Consider the following 23,056-nt stretch of genomic DNA (forward strand, 5'->3'; position numbering starts at 1 on the left):
CAGCTAATAGTATTAAGTGTCATTGTTATTGTTACACAGGAGTGACATCACCCAACAGGGAGACATGCAATAGGATAAGAGGAGGCTGCAAAAATTGTTCAAAGATTTTTTTTTATTTGTTTGGCATAATTTGCTTCCATATCTGTCCAATCAGAAATTTTTATTTGGTGTAAAAAGAGCTGATGAATATCAGCAAGGTTTTTTCCCCTCAAGTAAATCTCATTCTTTCTGGAATTTGTTTTGACCTCTCCTCTAACTTCTCCCTAAATGCCCATTTCTAACCACTACTGACCTTCACCCACTGCCCTGCTTCCATTCCAGGACATGGGAGATGACATCTGTGGCTTCTGTTTTTACACTATGTCTGCAGTTGAGAGGCTCCATTGCCTAAAATCCCTCCAGTTCCTGATGAAAACCTCTACTTATAATCATGTTTTCTGCACACATCTAGTAAAGATCTCAAAGCTGTACCCTAAGTTCTGTAATTATCACCTGTTCTTTATATTTTACTGGTCCCTTTGTTCAAATGTTTATACTGTGCTTAAAGGAAATCACCTTCTGATCGTTTTTCCTTCTTTGTTAATAGAACCACATAGACGTCTCCTGTACTGCCCATTGCCAGCTGTTGGCACACCTGATATATGCTTGTTCTCAGATGGTTTGTCTATGCAGCCACAGGGGGATTTATATGGAACTTCCATACCAGTGTTAAAGATAGCCATAGCAATACTGAAGAGGTTCTTGTGAAATGTATGATTAGGATGTACCACAGGAATTAATAATTCTGAGGCCACTGTTTTAAATCGTAACCACATTGTTTTTGTAGGGAAGTTGCTCAATTTATATACACAGAACATGAAGAGCTGCATTCTGATCGGGGCACCAGTTTCATTTAAGATCTATATCCCTAAAGGCACTTAGATAATTCTTTTTAACATGCACATGCTATGTTGCTGTGAATGACAAATTAGGGTAATTTTCTTGCTCATTTGATCCTCTCTGATTATTTTTTCTAACTCTTAAAAGTCTAAGTGAATACAGTGAAAGAATACCATCTCTAAAAATAGTTTTTAATATATTTTTCCTTAAAGTCAACATTAAATTTTTTAAAGAAATTTAATAATTGTATAGATTTATCATTCACTCTCAAAAATAATTTTATTGGACATTATGCCAATTTTCTTCTTAGGGTTTCTCAATTAAATAGTGACTTTGAAAACATACTGCTAGTTTACTAGATTTTAGTAGGTCAGCATGCACACCAAAAGTGTATTAAGGTGGACTGCTCTATTTATTGATTTTCCATGAATCTGCTAAAGGCTCAAGGCAATTGTCTGCCAAAGGGGCGGCGGGAGGGCCATACATGATCGAGGTCATGCGCATCTAGCCAATTTGTAAGACGATCCCGCCGCCCTAAGCCATCAGCAATCCTTCGCATAGGGGCACACTCATGCATTCCTGTCAAGTCATCTTGTGAAAGGCTGCCTGCTTCCAGCTTGGCTTGGATGTGCAACCTTAATAAAACTCACTGAGGTCTGGGAGAAAATAGCAGATCTGCAGCAGATAGGGTAGAAGAAAGGGTCTAGAATATGTACACGCAGCTGACTCAGGCAGGCTCCAAGCCGAACGGTTACACAGAGAGGAAACAATAAATCTCAGCTACTATGCAATAAATATCTCAAGTTTTAACGAAGGAAACTACAATTACAGTGAAATAAAAAAAAAATAACATTTTAGAACAAAGCTAACAAATGGCTAGTTTTCTATGATTCTTCTTCAAACGCTTTCTTTGAGGGGGAAAAAGTCAAACAAACAAGCAGTTTTACCTGAAATAAAGAACTAGTTTAAAGGTCAGAAGAAAGGAGCAAGTTTTGCGAGAGGCACGGAAGCAGAGTGCGGGCAGTACAATGACAGTTTTCCTTTCCTTTGCTTTCCTCGCTGCCATTCTGACTCACATAGGGTGCAGCAACCAGCGCCGAAGTCCAGAAAACAGTGGGAGAAGATACAACCGGATTCAACATGGGCAATGTGCCTACACTTTCATTCTTCCAGAACACGACGGGAACTGTCGTGAGAGTACGACAGACCAGTACAACACAAATGCTCTGCAGAGAGATGCTCCACACGTGGAACCGGATTTCTCTTCCCAGAAACTTCAACATCTGGAGCATGTGATGGAAAATTATACTCAGTGGCTGCAAAAAGTAAGTCATTGCTTTCAGTTTCTAATTGCACGGAGCCTTTTCCGTTCTTGCACTGCAGCTAACTTAGAGTTCCTTAGGGGGCATTTGTGTGTTTACCTTTTGCTCCAGGGGGGCAGTGTTTGCAAATGCAAAACTGCTTTCTCGGTTTGACTTCTTGGATAAGCCAAGGTTTTTAGGCTTGTGCAAACCTGTGAATGTATGGTAAGCACTCCATTTGTGTATCTAGCACTGGCAAATTTTGTGACATTTCTGGTTTTCTCTTTTTTGAAGCTTGAATATTCTGCCTGTCAAAACCCAACTTTAAAGAAAGAAAGCATGTACCCATTGAGCAAGTTGGTGAAAAAAAAGAAAATAATAATGACAATACCAATTTAGGATCAAATCTATTTACAAAAGGAAATTTTTACAGCTAGGATGGAAAATCATAATAAAATATTTTTTCAACCTTTTGTAAAATTAACATGAAGGGAGAATATAAAGTATAATATTTGGGTAGAGAAATTGTATATGTTAGTAAGGGAAACTGTTAATTTCAGCAAGTTATAGAATAGTAGAGGACTGATTCATCATACATGTCTTTTGTCCTTGAGAAAAAACAAAGAGATAAATTTTAATGTTAACTCACAGGAAAGGGGTTTGCCCACTGTGAGAGGAGAAATCGAACCAGTGCTAGCTGTTCAGGAGGACATGCACCTGCAGATTTGGGCTGAATGCAACTTGTAGGTTCTGCTGTATTCCTGAAATAGCTCCTTTCTCAGGGCATGGTAGTTAGAGAGATAGTACCTGGGGAGTCTAAGTACCCATGTCACTTGATAAATGTTAATGTTGAGTATGCATTTAATACCAATTTAAATAAATCAAATTGAACAGTTTATTCAGCTATTTATAAACCATTTAAAAGTTTTTGTTGAAGATATGCCTATTATATTATGAACACATTTCTGCAGTCCATTCTCTCTTTGCTCTCTGTTTAATTCTGTAACAGATAAGCAGCAGATAATAACTGTATTCAACTGACTATGCTACTAGAAGGGAGGCAATGTCCCCGTTTGTGAAAATCTTTTCCGCCAAGACCTTTGCTAATAGATTCACTTAGTGCATATAGTTAGGAATGTAATTAGGCTTCTTTAAGTTAGTCTGTTAACCAACCAAACCCTTTAGGAAGATAAAAGGTAGGGAAAGGACAAATGTTCTTTTTTGTTCCTGTGTGGTCACTCTCACTTAGGTCACTGCCTGCTGAATCATGCCAAGTAAGTTATTCTACTTTTGTCCACTAGGGACTGAACTAAGATCACTGTTCTTTTATTTGATATGTTAACTGGAACTTAGTCGTTCTACAGTTTCCAAAATTGGAATTGTAGTTAGTCTTTCTGTTACAGACCACAGGTCTGTAATAAATTATTGATAAGTAGGCAGAAGAATGAAAAGCAAATGAAATTCTGCAGTTTTTTGAGAATTGTAGCATAAGTTTCAGGTACTACTTATGGTAGTAATTTATAATAGGATATCTGTTTTTTTCTTTTATAAAACTTATTCCCACAGTAAACAAATGAATTTGGTTAAATAGCTTGTTACTATTTTCACTATACCATCCGTATAGTTTTAATGAGAATTCAATCATTATAAATTAGTCTGGATTCTTTGAAGGGCATGGGGAAGGATGTTCAGTCCCAAATTTTCCTGAATGACCTATTCTCCCAAAAATGTAACATTTTGTTTGCTTAAAACATATAATCAAAATAGTAACTCAAACATAGTAATGCATATTTTTCGTTACTATGCAATTATTCAGCAGTGACAGGGTAAACACACAATTCTGCTGGACTTAAATCATGTGCATGTTTCATATGTTAATTTATTTTGTGAAATAAATTTGATTCTTGTTTGTATTGTTTTTGGTCAATGATTATGAGATAGCTTTCAGATTATAGCCAAGAATAACTATTAAAATGTTCTCTCGTTACATTGACCCTTTCAAGTGTGAAAATCAAGCTGAATATATGCTGAAAATGTCCCTGTTGGTGTGAATCAGAGCAGTTTGGCTTGACTATTGTCAGTTTAAATTTGCATATCTTTTGTCATCATTAATGTGATTGGTTGGAGGATCAAGAAACCAAATAAACCTATTCAGCAGAGAACTTGCTAAAAGCTCTCATAGTTTCCCTTAATTAGAAGGAATTAGAGGTTTTCTTCACTCCAAGTTCTAAACTTCATGTGATATTTTTACTTTGATAATTGAAATGGAAATCTTTATACTGTAACCATTGGTTATGCTTAATACTGTAATTTGTGCTGCTTATATTTTGATTCCAAGTAGTTGCTATAGGAAGAAGCAGTACACTGCAGAAACTGAGGTTATTGGTGTAAGTGAAATTAATTCATCCATTTATTCAACAAAGTAATTAATTAAAACACAGTGATTATTATGCAGCTCATGGCATCGCTGTCAGGAAAGTTTCTGATGCAGAATAAATGTGTTTTATCAACGCTAGTTGAAGCTAGATGATAATTATGTTAATCCGTTCCCTTCCCTGGAGATTGGTAAACTGGAGTCTTTTTAACATTCTTCACAAGGTACTGGCCATCATTAGAAGTGACTTTCTGCAACTTACACTCTCAAACCTCATTCCGTAGCTTTTCTGGTCTTGCAAGTGAACAGGATGAGAAGCAAGGTATGTAAGGCAACAAATGATTTCTTGGTCACCATAAGTACTGGAACTGTCATGGCACTGATTTCTCAATGTGTTGGATTTAATTCAATTTTCTATGATAATTTGGTCAATATGAGGTAGGTTGATAGCGTCATCCTGACTTGTCAGATGCAGAAGAGTGCCCAGTATCATAATTTTGCTGGATGAAACACCTGGGTATGTGTCTGGGTTTGACTCTTTTCTATCATATAGCTCTTTTTAGAATTAATTGGCAAGCCATACCAAATACCTGAGAGTGACCAGATCATGGGTAAGTACAATAAATACAACTGGTCTTTTGTGTCTTTTCTACTTTCTTAAATCCCTTCCTACCTTCCTATGACAGAGAAATGTACTGCCTAACATCTAGCCCACATCCTGTGCTTCTTGAACTATTGTTTTCTGTCTCCCACATCTCAAAAGTTCACAAAGATGTACATTTAAAAATATTTAGATTTAAATATATATAGTATTCTAGGATTTGGGGAATCCTTAGAAAGTCTGTTTTGTTTTTGACAAACGATGCCATTTTTTTGGTTGAAAGTATAAATAAATTGAGTGAAAAATATGCCATGTAACAGGGAATGAGAGTCTACCTACTATAAATATTTGATATTAATAGTTAAAATTGGTGATTACTAGTGGAAAATGTAGTTGTGTATTAACATCCAAGATATTTTAAGAATTGAAAAACTTTTATTGGAATGTTTGGCTAAGTTTTCTATTGACAGCATTTTTGACTAAGGACAACCTCTATTTGTATATTGTATTCTTTGCTTCGGACAGTTAAGGTTTGGGATGCTATTACCTGAAACACATTGATATTGATTTTTAAACCCATATCTTACATATATTAACCCATATTAGCATCCGCTAGAATGTTACCTCCATGAGGCCAGTGACCTTGAGTGTTTGTCCACTGGTATATCTCCAAGGCCTAGAACAGTATATGGCATATATATGATAGATATATAAAAATGTTTGTTTAATGAGCAAATGAATGCATTATGTAATCTATACTCTATTGTCCACCATTAACACTTTGTTTGGGGTAAAAACCTTACTTCCCAAATAGATTGTAAGTTATGATGTAGGCAAGGACTACACTCTGTGGTTATTTTTATCATAATATAAATTAAAACAATATTGGGTCCAGAGCAGGTGAATATTAAGTATTCAGATCATATTTAACCAATTATCTAGGATCTCAAAAACTTCTATATTCACTCTATTTTGTCCTCTTAATTATTCTTTAAAGATCAGCTTTGTGGCCAGTTTCTGCAGGAAATCTGCTCACACCCTACTTCCCTTCCCAGGCTGTTCTCCGGTGTCATCCTAGTACATTGCCTGTGCCATGTTAGCACTGTACTTCTATGTTGCTGTGGTGGTGGTTGTTTCAATTATTTGTTTATGGGCCTGTTTTTTACCTAGACTGTGAGTTCCTTAGGTATAGTGAATGTCTCTTATCCATCTTTATATTTCTGAATATGTTTATTAAGTGAGTAAATATCTCTGTTATCATTGTAATAAAAAAATTTAAAAATCAAGTGCTCCATTTTGTGGAGCTGAGTATAAAATAATACACATTAAGGGATCTTGTAACTAATTAAAGATGCTAAAATTTGCTTAAATGTTAATTCCAGGTTACTTGAGGGTCAGCTAGATCTTCCTTTGTACAAGAATTCTTTGTACTTCCATAGGCACAAGAATTTAGTATTTTCAGACCAGTAGGGAGCCATTTACTGCCTACATTTATGGTATATATTCATATATAGTATGTGCATATGTATATATAAGTAACTAGAACTCACTTCTCACCTGTGTATTGTTGTTTTGGTGGCTGGAGGGACTGTAAAATACTATGTCAGAGTGGATGCTCTTATATCTTCTTTTCACATATGTGAAGTGTGTAGATGGTTAATAAGTATGTTTTTAATAATTTGTCACTAAACTTCAAGAAATATACACACATAATTTATGCAGAGACTGGGAAAAATGGCAGTTGCCAAGAAAGCTTAAAGGAATAATTGTCTTTTAAATCAAGCTGTAGAAATGTCTCCATCAACTTCATTTGAAGAATACACCCTGATTCTCAAGCCAAGTGGGAGCCATTCAGAATCTGTGTTAACTTTTCAACCAATGGTTAGGTTAGGTATTATTATTTGCTTGTTACATTTTAGAATCAAAAGAGCCAAGAAGGAATATAAACCTTTTCAGTCCCAGAAGCTAGGCAATTAGAATTATAACAGCCTTTGGCAAATTTCTCTCCCCAAACTCTCTTCATTGATGGATCTCACGTTTTGGGGCCACAGCCAGTAGATCCTTTTCTATGGGTGTTGGCAGTCTTTCCTCACTCCTGACTTTAAATTTTCTTTGCATAGCACTCATCTCATATGTAATTATTGGTTTAATGTAATTTAAATGAAGGTCATTTTCTTCCTTAAACTCCTCCTACAGTTTACATTACATAAGAATAAAATCTGAATTTCTTACCCTGAGGACTTGTATGATCTGCCCCCACACCCCTGTCTAGCCTCGTCATTTACTACCTTCAAAGGGCATTCCAGACACTCAAATGACATTGGCCTTCTTGTTGTTTTGACAACAGACAAGCTCATTTCCGCCTCAGGGACTTTACAAGCTGTTTATTCAGCTTGGAAAATTCTTCCCTGGGATCCTGGTATGGATAGTTCCTTCTCCTCATTGGGGTCTTCCAGTTCTTTACTTAGACGTCTTCTCGGAAAGTCTTCTCTAAGCACCATTACCTACCACCTTCCCCACTTTGCTAAGTGATTTCCTGTCATATTATACTGTTTTATTTCTTCATGGTATTTACCACCATGAGATGTTACATTCCTTACTGTTTGTCAGATTGTTTATTCTATCTCCCCCTAAGAATGCAAACTTCACTAGAGTAGGGTCCTTGTCTATCTTGTTGATGTGGTGCACTGTACACTAGGAAGACCACATGGCACACAGCAGGATCTCAATAAATATTTGCAAAATGAGTGACTGTATTCTCACACACACTATGCTCTATGAGGTAGATACTGTACCTGTCTTGTTCGCCAGTTTTTATTTATTTTATTTATCATTTTTGGTAGCAGATTGACTTTTCTAGCACAATGCTTAGAACATAGTTGGCAGAGAATACTATTTTTTTTTTTTTTATGATTAGAGAAATGAATGTAGTCCATGGGCAGATTTGGACTATAATTAAATATATATGAAAATGAGACTCAACTATATTCCATACATTATCCTTTTAACTAAGTAATAGTAGAAATTTGTATTAATAATTCTGAGTTTCCATCCTATCAAGAATCAGCAAACCATGGCCATTGTGCCAAATCCTTCCTGCCACCTGTGTTTGTAAATAAAGTTCTATTGTAAAGCAACCACACCCATTCCTTTATATATTGTCTCTGCATTTGTAAATAAAGTTTTATTGGACAAGAGCCACACCCATTCGTTTATATGTTGTCTGTGGCTGCTTTCTTCCTAGGAAAGCAGAGTTGAGGAGTTGCAACAGAGATCAAATGGCCCATAAAGCCTAAAATATTTAATATCCGGCCCTTTTCAGAAAGTTTGCTGAACTTTATTGCAAGAGGAATTAGTATTAATATTCGGACCATTGCAAGGTAAATTGTGAGGTTTGTGGTGTGGGAAAAAGATTGCCCTCCAGGAGGCCCGGTAATCTACAGGTCCATGCCAGTTGGCAGAGAGCCTGACTAAGCCATTTCTTGGCTTGGTGTCTGGACATGCTGTGAGGTGACATTTTAGAGTACAGGCAAGGAAATTTCATGTCTTCTCTTTCCCTTGCCCATCATCACATGAACAGGGAAATATTCCCAAAGCAGATACATGTCAGAAAAGAAAAAGCGCCTGAATAGCAATATAGATCAGCAGCCTTTGCATAAACAAGTCTGGACCACAGGGTCCTCTGGTTTACGTGCCTGCTTCGTCCTGTTGGTTGTGGCATTAGCGAGAATGTTGACAAAACACTGGAAGCATTCTATTTTCTTAGAAATGGGACTTCTGTGCAGCCTCCTGCATTCAGTCTATTTAGAAACCTTTCTCCCCCGTCATGTGTTTCACATATAAACATTAGAAGTGTTCTCACTTGTGTAGATGATGAGAGGGGAGGAGCAACAAGTGGGTTGCTCAGCTACAAAATACAGAGTTTTATCAGCCCCTATGCTATAATTTGCTAATTAACGAGGTTTTGTTTTCATTCTGTGTCTGTGTGGAAGCATTAGCAGCCTTTTCCTGGACCTTGTCATCTTCTTTTCTCCCCACCCCCTTTTTTTAATACCCCAAGCTATATTGTGTCATTTGCTTAGATGCACAACTCTAATTACATTCTGAGTCATCCTCGACTTTTGTTCCAATACAAGATTATCTTTTGCGGCGAAGTTGGGAAATTCCAAACCCCCTTTGGTTTTGGCCTCATGGTCTGAAAGAGGGAGGGCATCTTAGTGTTTAAATCTTTTACAATGTGTACAAAAGATGTGCCCCCCTCTCTTATCAAAGAGGTTTTTAAAGAATAAAGCTCTCTGTGGATTATCTTTTCTTTATATTTGGAGGCTATTTACATCTAGGGTCTGTACCTGAACACTCTGTTCTAATTCTTATATAGAAATATTTAAAGTGAGAGGTTTTTAGGCTTGTTTGGTCTTGGTTGTCTATCTAAATTGCCTGAATTTCTTCCATCAAACAAAGAAAAAGGTAATTTTTAACAGAGAAAGTGATGTAAAACATACAAAGCCAGATACACCCCTACTGGTAGCTAACAATTTCGTTGATAATGCATTTAGGCTTATGTAGATCTTTTGTTTTGTCAGTGAGTATTGAAAATGTAGAGTAAGGTAAATGTTATTTGTTTATCCTGTGACCTACATTATATAATATATGCAGTTCACTTATTACGGGTCTACACTGGAATGTATTTCTTAAGTTTGTGTTGTAGTACTGAAAGAGCATGCAAATTAGCACAGGCATCAAGATGTATCTGAAGTAAACCAGCAGCTGAAATATTAATAAAATGCAATTGCAATGTAAATATCTTGGATTATTAGTAATATACACATGTAAACCATCAAACTCACTGGTATCAAATAGGTAACCTTACTATAAATTTTGATGAAATGGCTGATGATAATTTTGAAAGATGGCATATTCTCAAGTTTAGTGACACGTGTACTTAACTCATCAGGAAGGGGTACACTTTTTTGGTAGTCTCGATTTTATTTCTGAAAGCTGAATTACATCACTAGACCCTAAGATTGTTGGAAAGTTTCCATTCCCGGAGAACCAATACATATTTTAAAATCCCAAATTACATTTCCCCTCTAACCCCTTAAAGGTAGTCCAAGAATTTTGTAAAACATTTTAACACTATTCTTGTCTTCACTATTAATATACAGTTAAAGTTCAGTGGGTATTTATTGCAGTTTAAGATTTGCCACACCCAGCAGGTCTTCACGTCAACCTTATATTCATTGCATAGATATGAGGGGTGAGGACTGTAACCTTATTACTGACATCACTAGTCCGTTCATTAATATACAATTTTTCTTAGTTTTTAAATAATAAGAACAGATCTCTAAGATGATAGTTGTTTTAATATTTATTGAATAAATGAATAGATTTGTTGAATAAATTGAATATTTCATAACTTGAAAATGCTAACAGTAAAGTTTTAATATTTTTGAATAAATGGACTGATGAATTTTAAATAATTCTTAGTAATGCAACTAGATTTTTAAACAGATTAGTGGACAGAAGTTTAATATGTCATCTAGAGGCAAATGGAGGGGCTACAGGAGAAGTGGATGGAGGCCCCCACCCAAGACCTCTTCCCACCCCCCACCCAGAGACATTCCTCAGGGGGACCCTGTATGTTCAAAGGAATATAGTTTCAAAACAGCTGCAATAAAACTTTCAAATAATCACATATTAGGTAGGTAAAACTGCCTAAACCAATCTTCTGGCAGGCAGGAAGAAACATAACATACCTGATACTTTGAATATTTGTTGGCAAGCTGATATAAGACTATTCGAATCTGCAAATCTGCCTTATAGAAAGCAGTTTAAAGGTATCAATGTGTAAGTTACAAAAAAAAAAAAATGGAGGTTGTTATAGAGTCTTAAAATGTTGAGGCCCACCCATATTTAACATGACCCAAATTTGTTAAGATAATAGATAACTCTTGGTTAATTGGTGCCAAATTATATAATTTATTGTCAAATTCCTAAATTATCCAGTTGTATGATAATATGTATTTATCTGTTTTTCATTTAGGAATGTGCAGTGTTTGATGCTTACCTAATATTGCAAACTATAATATTCACTTCTAACAGAGTTCATTATTAAGGACAGAGAGAAAATCTGAATTCTACTTAGCGAACCTTTATTTTTTATTTTACTTGTAGTATATGGTACTTCCCAGGAATTGGAATCTCAGAACTGCTATTTTCTTGTTCATGTGTGCTGGTATTTTGGTGTTTTTTTTTTTTTTTTTACCATATTTGTCCATGTTGTGAAAGTTAATTTAGTTAAAACCAGGTAAAATAATTCATGAATCTACTTTCCCAGAACACATGTAAGCTGCAACATGTCACAATATTGCTGAAAGATGACAATTAAGTGAAGGAAACATTGTTAATTCCATTAGTTCTGTGAAGCTTTTTCTTTCTTTAGTAGAGACATAATGCATGACTGTTTGAAATACTTGCAGAGTGAAGGCTCCAATGTCAGGCCTTATGTGAATTTATTATTAACTTTCTTATTGTTTTAGAAATGGAAGTTCTAATTTTCTGGCTTCCTAATGGCTTGCTTTTTTCAAATTCTGGTTTGCTTATTCTGCACTTTAGAGACTTCTGAGATTAAAACCAGGAAAGCAGAGGCAGTGAGGCAGTCCTCAGAGCTACGAAAGACAAAAGGATTCAAAGGGATCTCCGTGGCCTGTCTCTCCTTTTCATTTCTCTTCTCTCCTCTGTTAGTGTTTTTAATAAAGTCCCATGTGATCCTCCTCCTACTGGCCATGGAGTGGGAGTGCTGCAAAGAGGGTAGACAGGAGGGAGGGCAAATGAACAAAGAGACAAGTGACTGTCCTTTTATTGGGACATAGTGAGGGGCCACTGGACTCTAGCAGTGTCAGGACGACTGCTCCATGAGGGATGGCAGTGAGTTCTGCCATGGATTTTGGGATATAGGCAGGAGTCATGGAACTTAGCACCTACCATCATCAAAGGATAGGCAACTAATCAGCCAGTTATCTAATCAAATATGTGCCGCGTACAAGGTGGTCTTCAGGGTACTGGGAGACAGCAATAAATCCACTAAAGACCCTGTTGTTGAGAAGCCTAAACCCACTGAAATAGACAGACATGAAAGCACATACATTATTCATTTCCACTGTTTCCTATGGCAAGTTTAAAGACAGTACAGCCCAGTGATGAAGTGGGTTGTATTTGGACCAGACTGCTTGGATTTGAATCCTGACACTACTTACCTACTGTGTGACTTTGGGCAGATTTCTTCACTTCTCTGTGCCTCAGTTTCATTATGGGTAAAATTGAAGTAATAGTAACATCTACATCATAGGGTTATTAAGTACGAGCATAATTTATATAAGTTACTTTGCGTAAATGCTATCACATAGAAAGTGTTAAAGACATATTAGTTATTACTAAGGTAACTTCTGGGTACCATGCTAGTTAAATGTTGAGCACTTTTACCAACTATCAGGCACACTGGAAAAACTTTACATGTGTTAATTTATTGAATACTTTCAAATGTCAATATGAGGTAGATAGTATAGTTGTCCAAATGGCAAATGGGGAAACTGAGGCATGGAGTGGGGAAGTGACTTGCCTGGGATGACGCAGTAGCTAAATTGCAGGGCCAGCAGACAATCCCAGGGAGTCTGGCTCCATGACCTATGCTTTTAACCAACTATGGGATTAGCAACTTTACTATGTCTCCTCTTGTCAATCTTCAAACCTTAAGTCTATTTTTAAATTTTTTTCTGTAGTTGTATTTGTGTCTAAACCCTTAATTCTTTTATACTAAATGAATCACCGCTTCCTCAAGTTCTGTTTCAGACAGCCATTTGTCCCCATCCCAACTCTAAAGCTGCATGGTTAAATTGAGTGTTTCACATAGGTTATGCTGCTGATTGAAGCACAATAGCCCGATTCTCTCGGCCCTCCCACAGGTCTGTTAACAGACCGTGGAATCCTACGTCTGCAGTCCCTACCGCCTATCTCCTTAGAAGCACCATCTCTTGAAGTTATGGAGCTTAATTGAGTCTATTTATCTAAAAACTTCTAAAACATAAAGAAAGGCTTACAATTGCTTTACATGGGGTGAAGCCGCCTATTCTAAATAACTTCCATTCAATTTAATGACCTCCCTCTTGAATTTATCTGTAGTCAATCCCGCTTGGAAAAGCAGAAGCACATTCTGGAACTTAAAATATTATTTGCATGAGCTTTCTTATGTGAGTCATTTGGAGAGTTGTAAAAATGAGAAGAAAAGTCTTGTCTTCTCAGGCAATGACCTCTTATCTCACTTCCTATTTTATTTATCATGGTCCCTATTAATTAAAATATTTCTGGTATTTTGGTGCAAGGCCAAGAACACTGCTACTTGTAGGCAATTGTTGATAGCTCTTCCTCTCTTTTTTCTGATCTCAGAGCCCTGACCACTCAGATGCCTGGGCTTTGAGGGTTGCTGCCTTCATAGCTGAGTATCAACCACATGAGATGGGGAGACTCCCAGCTACCCTAACTTTCCTATGTCCCTTCTTCTCCATAGAATCTCACAGAGGAGAGAGGACAAAACAGGGTGGGGACAAAACAGAATTCGATCATGCTTTTTACCCATCTTTGCAAGGTGGTATACACGAAAATATATTTTAGAAGACCAAATAACTCAACATGTATCTACTTCCTTGACCTGAGCTTTCCATTGAATGCTGAGCACCAGCAGCATGTGGCATGTTGACATTGTAGGCATCAGATACTATGAGGATGTATACATGAATAAAATGCATTTGGGGGCAACTATTTGGTCAGTGAAGTGGTTTGAAGAATTCCAGTGCTAATGCTGAATAACAGAGATTTAGTTTTTCCAGTTTGCAGGAAACTATTAAGTTAAGGAGTTCATCTTTCTCAATTTTAAGAGTTTCTTTTTTCATCCTGTCCATATTTTTTATCTTCCATCTATTGTGTCTGCTACTTTTCATTTCCTCTCAAGAGATAGCTGATAATATAGCAAATACATAATAATAGAAGCTGGGAAGTGACTTCTCATGTTTAGTTGTACAGCTTATACTTTATGGGATACGTGATTATCTCATTCTTATAAATACATTTCCTGCCAATGAAATCGCTATTGCTTTGTGTGTGAAATAAATTAATTTATTTGCAAAGAAGGCAATGGATGTTGAGTATTCTGTTATGCAAGCAAGTATGAAAATGATTATTCTAAGAACAATATTTAGTAACAAATAGGGTATTAATAAGTCTACATTGGTAAACAGCGTCATCATCCAAGAAAATAGATAAGTACATACATTTGTATAAGCAGTAGGCATTATCAAACCCATTTTATAGATAAGGAAACTGAGGGCGAGTGAAATCAAATGATTTTTAAAAGGATGTAGAATTTTTTTTTTAGGATGTAGAATTTGAACCCAAACTTTCTGAGTGGTTAAATCTGAAGCTTTTTGGTCTTTTACTTTTCCTTCATAAATTGCAACGAATTCTGAATGGTGAGGAGCAGGGAAGAGGTTCAAATGAATGATGCTGTCCTGTAAGTTTTTGGAGAATATAACCATAACAAATAATGTTCTTTGGAGATCAGAGTAATTTACTACATATGTGTATAAATTGCCGAAGGAACGCTACTGTTCTTAGGAGAATTGCTTCCTACCATCATTCCTGTCCGAGTACATTTTTTTTAATTTCAAAAATATGTCAGAGGCAAATAATCCATTGCTATTTTTACTTAAGAAAAATGAGTTGTTTAAACAAATTTCCTCAGTTGGGGTTATCTTGATATGAGTGTACAAATAAAGATAATATTTTAAAATGGTTTATCTGCATTTTTGTGTAGAAAGACTGCATTGTATTAGTAGGTTATTTCTTTCAGCCAAAGACCAAATAAGATTAAAATACAGTCAATACAGGTCATTGTTTAATATTTTCAACATTAATAAATTAGGGTACTATTGGTAGTATTTGGGGGAAAAGCCACCATTTAAAAAGACCATATGCCATATGTGTTTTGATATATATATTTTAAAATTCTTCAGTATATAAAAGTAATCACTGATCTCAGGTTTGTGCTGAGAAAAAAAGAACAGAAAATTAATAAACATTTGTGAAAGTGAAGCTGTCAGTATCTCTTTCACAAGAGATACTGTTTATTAATTTTCTGTTCTTTTTTTCTAAGCATAAACCTGAGATACTGTCAGTATCTCTTACTGACAGTCAAGATAAACTAATGAACTAAAGAGACCATGGTTCAAATAAATGGCTAAAGCTGACAATAGACATAGAAATCCCACACGTAGCCTTCAACAAAGCTCTTAACTGAGAATTGAATATGTGTAGGAGCTAAGAAGTGTTCATGTCAGAGAGAAAAAGACATTTTTATTTTGTGAATATTATGTTTCATATGGGATGAAAGCTTACATATTTTGAGTTCACAAATCAAACTTGTGTAATTTGCAAGGGAAAAGGTCACTATGGAAATGAATTATCCTGAGCATAAATTATCTCCATATATTATCCTACTATTTTGAAATGTCTTTCATTGAATCTAGTTTTGAAGATCATGGCCAAAAAGATATCATAAACTAAAAAAAATCAAATAAACGCTATAAGCATATTTTAAAATTATTTATGTTTCAAATAATTCACCAAATATGCTGAGAATTTCTTTTCTGGTCAAATACAAAGTATCCCCTCTGAAAAATGAGATTAACATGTGTTTATTCCTTTTCCAATTACTGGGCATTTGAGAAATCAATGGCAAGGTGATGGTTTTCTGTCAGGAAGGTACCAGACTCACTCAGTGGAGGTGTATTAGAATCTTTGAGGAAGGTATAAAAATTATATATAGTTTTTGGCCGGGCGCGGTGGCTCACGCCTGTAATCCTAGCACTCTGGGAGGCCGAGGCAGGTGGATCGCTCGAGGTCAGGAGTTCGAGACCAGCCTGAGCAAGAGTGAGACCCTGTCTCTGCTAAAAATAGAAAGAAATTATCTGGCCAACTAAAAATATACATAGAAAAAATTAGCTGGGCACGGTGGCGCATGCCTGTAGTCCCAGCTACTCGGGAGGCTGAGGCAGTAGGATCGCTTAAGCCCAGGAGTTTGAGGTTGCTGTGAGCTAGGCTGACGCCATGGCACTCACTCTAGCCTGGGCAACAGAGCGAGACTCTGTCTCAAAAAAAAAAAAAAAATTATATATAGTTTTAAAATTTAGAACCAAAAATGCTCCTACCATGTTTGAGTACTAAAGCTATGTAAGAAGTGCAGTTTTTTATCAACAAGTAAAAAGAGTACAAGTAAAATAGGTAGAGAACAGAAACAGAGTGTTATAATAGTGCCTCTTGTCTTACATGCCGCCCTCTCATGAAAAATTCCCCTTCCCTTGAATCTGGCTGGGTCATAAAAGGGAATTCAGTTTCCATCTTGTTCATTACAACTCTCATGCTTGGAGCCATGAACCAAACTGCCATGTTAGAAGTCCATCTACCGTGAGGCCGCCATGTTGTGAGGAAGTCAAGCCACATGGAGAGGCCACATACAAGTGTTATGGTTAGTGAGCCTCCATATTTGAGTCATCCTAGCCCAGGCTCTAGACATGTGAGTAAATGAACCTTCAGAGGATTTCAACCCCCATCCACTGAGTTACCTCTAGATTTGGAGGTCAGGCCCAAGTCATCATGGAGTAGAAATAACCCATCCAGCTGTACTTTGCCTAAAATCCTAACCCATAGATTCTGTGAGCCCAATGAGCATAATCAAATGATTGTTAAAAACTGCCAGATTTGGGGGGTAATATAGTAAATCAACAATAGTGACTGGAACAGCCAGCGTTTACTTAGGCAGACATGCAGGGTTTACTGTGGTTCCTATTGCTATGCTAGTCATTGAAGAACAATGCGATAGACATGAGGTCTGCCTTCCAGAAGCTTGCATTCTAGTAAAGCTTTTGATATAGAATATCATAAATGTTGGTGTTTAAGCCAATCCTTTTACTGCCTTTTTCTATTCTTATGAGTTAATTATTAATATTTCAGTTTCACATAAATTTAATAAGATTTAATAAATGTAACTTGAAGCCTTCATACATATTTGTGCTCCTTTGAGTATTAGTAAGGATTTTTCTACCTTCAAAATAGTATTTGTAAAAAGCCTCAGAGAACACCTAAACTCTGAGCAGAATTCCCTAATATCAAAATGATGTACTGTATAGTTTATGTGAGTCTTAATGCTTACATTATTTTCAGTTTTTCTGATCATTTAAAAATTGTAAAAATTTCAGTGAATTCAGATTTTTGAGAATCTAGCTAGTCATGAAGCTATTTTATAACTCTGTACTACTTGACTTGTCATGTTTAAGCTATAAGTTTAAATCCAGATGTTTCTGAAAGCTGTTACTGAGCATGGCTGACTGGTGATCTCTCAAATGTAAAATGAGTTAGCACCATCTGTTCAATTCCCAGCAGTTTGAAATTCCTGCAATAAAATCCATCCCAGATTCTCCTCTTCTTAACTGGTGAGCATAGGATCTGGATTTAAATGAAACAGGTATAAGAACATTCTTTAAATGTATGAGGTGCTTTGCTTATTATGTTATATATTGGTTGAAACTTTTTGGAAAACAACGTAACAGTAAATACAAAGACCATAGCTATTTTCATGTCCTTTGACTCAGTAATCCGACTTCTGGAAATCATTCCCAAGGAAATAATTCAACAGAAGAAAAAAGCAATATACATGAACATGTTCATTGCAGCTATCATACAGAGACATTGGAAACAATAGGTATTATTATTTATTTGGTATTTACTATGATACTCTCCACACATGATCTCTAATCCTAAAATTAAAAAAAAAATTCTGAAAGATAAACATTTCTCACAAGCTTCAAATGAAGAAAGCACATACAGGCTCCCACAAGTAGTAAACGGCGGAACCAGTAGCAACAGCAAACCAGGATCCCCCTATAAAAAGCAGTTTCTTCAGTGATCCTGTAAATGCATTGTTAAAATCATATTTTGACAAGAGAAAATGCCCACAGGATGTTATATGAACAAGGAAGTTATAGACTTGAACAATTATAGTAATAAAAATAATAGCTAATATTTTGAGCATTTAGCATGCACCAAACTCTGGGACAGATAGTTTAAGGATATTATTTTAGTTGACTCTCACAGCTCTGAATATAGATACTGTTATTGTTCTCATTTTACAAAAGCTGTATGTATATTTTAGCCCTGACTTTGTGTGAGAGGATGGAAGTAAGTATGAATTTATAAGCATAGGCATAAAACTATTGACAGGGAATACACCCAAAACATTCACAATGCTTAATTTTTAATGATGGAATTCTAGAAGATTCTTTTCATTTTGTTTTTTATGCATATTGTATTTATTGTGCAAAATGAGCATTGCCACTTTTATAATCAAAGCAATATAAGCTATTTTTTAAATAAAAATAAGCATATCTAGACTGAGGCCACATAAAAATAAGCATAAGCGAAGTGGAAAAGATGGGATTATGGGGACTTTATCATGTTAAAATTTCTGTCATTTTTCAAAATAACTGTTCTTGGGGCAAAAAAATATGAAGGAGTCTTTAGAAATAGCATCAGAATCTGTAGGAAAGGAAGCCTAGGAGAAGTATTTTGGACCATGGGTTTTTCCTTTGGCATCTTCATATTTTACCACCCTAGCAAGTGCCTTCCTGTAAGACCAGTTCTGAATCCACTTTTATCATGTGATAGTCATTTTTCATTTTATACCAATTTTTATTTCTTACTTCCCTTTTGTTCTACTTTTATGGAAAAATTAATTTTGAAGGCACCAAAAAAGGTGAATTACAGAGACAGTACTTGGGCTGGTGTAGTTCACAATCCTTGGCTAATTTTATTCTTTATATTCAAAGAAAGAAATAAATTTAAGGAATTTTATTTAAGACTAACAGAAGTAAATTATTAAACAGAAGGTGAATGGGTGAGCTAGGATTGTAGAATATAAAATCAAGGTTAAATGCTCCAAGATTTAATGCAGCAAAGGGAGCAGGAAGACATAGAGAGGAGAGAGACAAGTTATAGTTACGTGAGATAATATACATGAAATTACTTCACAAGATTTCCATATCTATCCCAGTGCAAGCTACAATGGGCAGCCAGAGCTTTTCAAAACATCCAAGCTAATCATATAATTCCCCTAGTTCAGAGACATCAATGGACCCATGTTATCCTCAGAATGAAGTTCAAACTTCATATCTTAACTTATCTCTATAAGCTGGCCCTTGCTTCTTCTCCAGTCTCATCTTTTATGATTTCTCCAATGTCCTTTATGTTCAGGCATGTCTCAATCTTAGCAGGTCTGTTACAGTATCATGATATATTTGTCTACCTTAGCTTTGTACATGCTATGCCACAGCAAATTTCCTGCATCTCTCCTGCCCTGTCCTCCATATAGAATTTAATAAATGAAAGGATGGAGAGATGAATGGACGTATGATTGGAGGGATACATGAATGGATGGGTGTGATTAAGGTCCTGCAACTTACTCTTAGGTAATTGGAATTTGATAGGGAAGGTAACGAACAAGGTGCTAGAAACTTACTGTCAAAATTTTAAAGGACATTGACATAAATAATAATAATAGTGAAAAAATGGGTTTGGATTCTGTGGTTGTGATAAGAAAGGATGAATGACCAGAATCTGGGATAATGGGTAGAGTGGACCACACAGTTCTGACACCCCCTGCTAAAATAATAGGATAATAAGGTAAATAGCTGAAAGGATGGAGAATTAGGTAACAGGTTAAATTCTGAGGGGAAAATCGTAAGATACTTAAGTAAATAAAAATAAACCAGAAGTCTTTGTCAAAGAGTGTACTGAGATTTTAGAACTGGAATTATCATGAGAGTGCTTTACTTATGTAGTAAGTACTTACTGTGAAAAATGCAAATATTTCTATGTTTGTATCATATGGAGCTGTTAATGTTGGATGCCTGTACGAGTAATTCTCAGTATTACATAATGTGAGATTGACTCCATTTCCATCTTCATAAATGAGAGGAGGAAAGGACATTCTTAAGGTGCTTTAAAATTTATTAACTCAGATGGAGGTAGAGTCCCATTCTGTTTTCCATTCCTTTGTATATCCCATGCATTTGCAGGTTATATAGCACAGAATGTGTCATGGAATTGAGTTGAATTACCCACTAAGTCTAAAGTTAATAAGCCTTACACAGTGGCTTCCACCCACTTAAAAATACACACTTGTACAGTATTATCAGGCAAGATATACACTGTACTATTCTATTTGTATCATATACATACTTACATAAAGGAAAGATTTTATTCTTTTAAGTCTGTTTGATCCTTGAAAATTGAGTGCATCTCACTGAAAGAAATAAAGCTCTATGGTTCTATTTTGAAAATAAATTAACCAATTCAGTAAAGAATCATTTAAGTACCAAAATCTACGAAAGGCATTAAGGTACGTTATGTGGTATTTGTTAACGTATATGTCTCATGTGGCTTTTTTTTTCTTTTAAACAACCTAAGTCTGACCTTGTGTTTTCAACTGGGTCATTGCACATTTGTAAGCATGTGCATTCTATAATAACAAACTGTGAAAGGATTTTCAGCACTTATCAAATGGATCATGCCTCATAATGCATTTTGTGACTTTGTATAGCATAAAGAGACTCCTGGTTAGTATTAGGAATATCCATGCCCTGGTGGCTCTGCCAGTTTCAGATAAAATGTTTGAGTAGAAATCTGGTTCTGTGAAAAAATAGGAGTTCCATGTTTGCAGAGCAAGATTAATGGTCTTATAACATGGATGATGTGGATGTTTATGCAAACACATATTTATGCCTAGAAATAAAATATGCTCACTGGGAAATTCACATCCTCCTAAAAACACACACTCCTCTTCCATTCTCATGGCTGTATCAAGGAGTCAAATTCACTTAAATGACCACAACCCCTGGAGAACTGAAGAGCTCAAACCAGGGGTGACCAGTGCTGGTGGTAGTAGTGATGGGAAAGCCAATTACATTCTTTATGATGGAAAATGAGTGGAGTAAAATTAGAATCTCCAATTAGTTAAAACTTTTCTTCTTTAACAAAAAGAAAATCAATATCTTTGCCATGCTTCCTGCCTTTTGTTATATAGGAGGGTATTATTTCATCATACATAATGAGCTTACATATGTTTGTGTGAGTGTGTCCGTTTCAGTATATAGTTTTACTTTCAGCATGTGATGGATCAAAGCTCTGAATTGGGTGGGCTACTTTACCCTCTGAACTTCAAATTTCTGTGTCTGTGAAATGAGAATAATAATACCCTCCTTATAAGGTTGTTAAAGTGATTATATGAGATAAAAATCACTAAGTGCCTATTAACAAAGCCTGGCACATAGCATATATTTAATACATTGCAACTATCTCTTGTTTTTAAACATTTTCTTTAAGAACTGTACCCAGCAAACCTAAGTGCCTTTCTCAGACTATAAGATTTGTTAGTAATCAGATGAGGATTGATTTAAGAACCCCTTGTTCAAATCCCGGTGAACATATCTACTATGCAGAAGAATTTAAATTAGTTTTTATGGCTGCTCTGCGCTCAAGGAGGTGAGCATAACTCTCCACTTCCTAAGTGTGGATTGTGCATAGTGATTCCTTCTAAAGCATATTGTAATGAAAGCGGAAAAATCAGTAACTTTACACTGGAGAAACTTAATAAACACTACCTTAAGCCAGATGATCAAAGTCAATGTCAACAGTGATAAGTCATGTTGATAGTATGTTTGCTTATCAGTGTTATGAGAACAGCACAGAATAGCACTTTTCTTCTGTGGTCTCCTTCTCAAGGATTATAACTCCAGTCTAACCATGACAAAAACACAAGAAAAATCTCAATTTAGGGACGTTCTGCAAAATGTCTGACAAGTATTCCTCAAAAATGTTCAGGTCATCAAAAAAGTAAGAGTAGCCTAAGGAGACATAATGAGTAAATATAATGTGGTATCCTGGACCAATAAAGAACATTGGGAAATCTGAAAAATATGGACTTTAGTTAATAAAATGAATAAGTAAATAAACACACAAATAAATCCCACGTTTACTGCTCTGAATTCAGTAGACAGCATGGTTATGTTATGCAATAGATTTCTACAGACCTTAAGAAGATATATCAGCTAATTCTGAATAATTCTTGAATGTGACATGAATGATTGTTTTCTCAATAAGAATCTGAGAATAGCTTGACTAGATAGTGCTTGCTCCTTACAGTGAAATATTTGAAAAGGAAAAGACCTGCAAAAGAATAGGTTCAAACTTCTCAGATCTGAAGAATCCTTTACAATTTTCCTGAAATAAGAGATAAAGCTTTTCCTACCTGGCAGAAAAACCTGGGACACTTCCTAGAGTTTATGGGTGACATGATAGTTACATGCAGAGAAGATTATACTTTTAAAAAACAAAGACCTTCATTGGGCATATAAAAATGAATATGCCAGGTTACTAAGGATTCACTACATGTAAGCTGCTGTATTTTATTACCCTCCTGCAATAATGCAAATAAAAAAATCATTAAATTTGCTAACAACACATACTTAACATTACAACCTATATAGATGTCTTTCTTTTAAGCCCTTTAGGCTACAGGCTTATAAAGTAAGAAAGCTTAGTGTATAATTTTTCTTTCAAAGAACTTATTAATTTCCTTTGTCTATCATTAAAAGAGCTACACGTTGTACCAGAACAAGAAATCAGGACTATACTATCATTTTATTGAAATATTTATTGTAAAACAAAATATTCTCAAACACTTTTTATATTACATCAGATCTGTAAAGTATTCTGTTTTGTGCATATGGATATGGTTTT

The 23,056-nt window shown here is 35.6% G+C and overlaps 1 protein-coding gene across 2 annotated transcripts in view; it reads left to right on the forward strand.

Annotated features, from left to right (window-relative positions):
* The first annotated feature begins 1,445 nt into the window (after positions 1 to 1,445).
* The window catches only part of ANGPT1 (angiopoietin 1), a 233,485-nt gene continuing 211,874 nt past the window's right edge, over positions 1,446 to 23,056 (forward strand). For both annotated transcript variants that reach the window (XM_045560910.1, XM_045560911.1), the window contains exon 1: positions 1,446 to 2,204. In XM_045560910.1, the coding sequence (XP_045416866.1) occupies positions 1,908 to 2,204 (297 nt within the window). In that variant the 5' untranslated portion in view covers positions 1,446 to 1,907. The remainder of the gene's footprint in view (positions 2,205 to 23,056) is intronic.

This window comes from Lemur catta, chromosome 9 (genome assembly GCF_020740605.2).
Source record: "Lemur catta isolate mLemCat1 chromosome 9, mLemCat1.pri, whole genome shotgun sequence".
In the NCBI taxonomy this organism is placed as follows: domain Eukaryota; kingdom Metazoa; phylum Chordata; class Mammalia; order Primates; family Lemuridae; genus Lemur; species Lemur catta.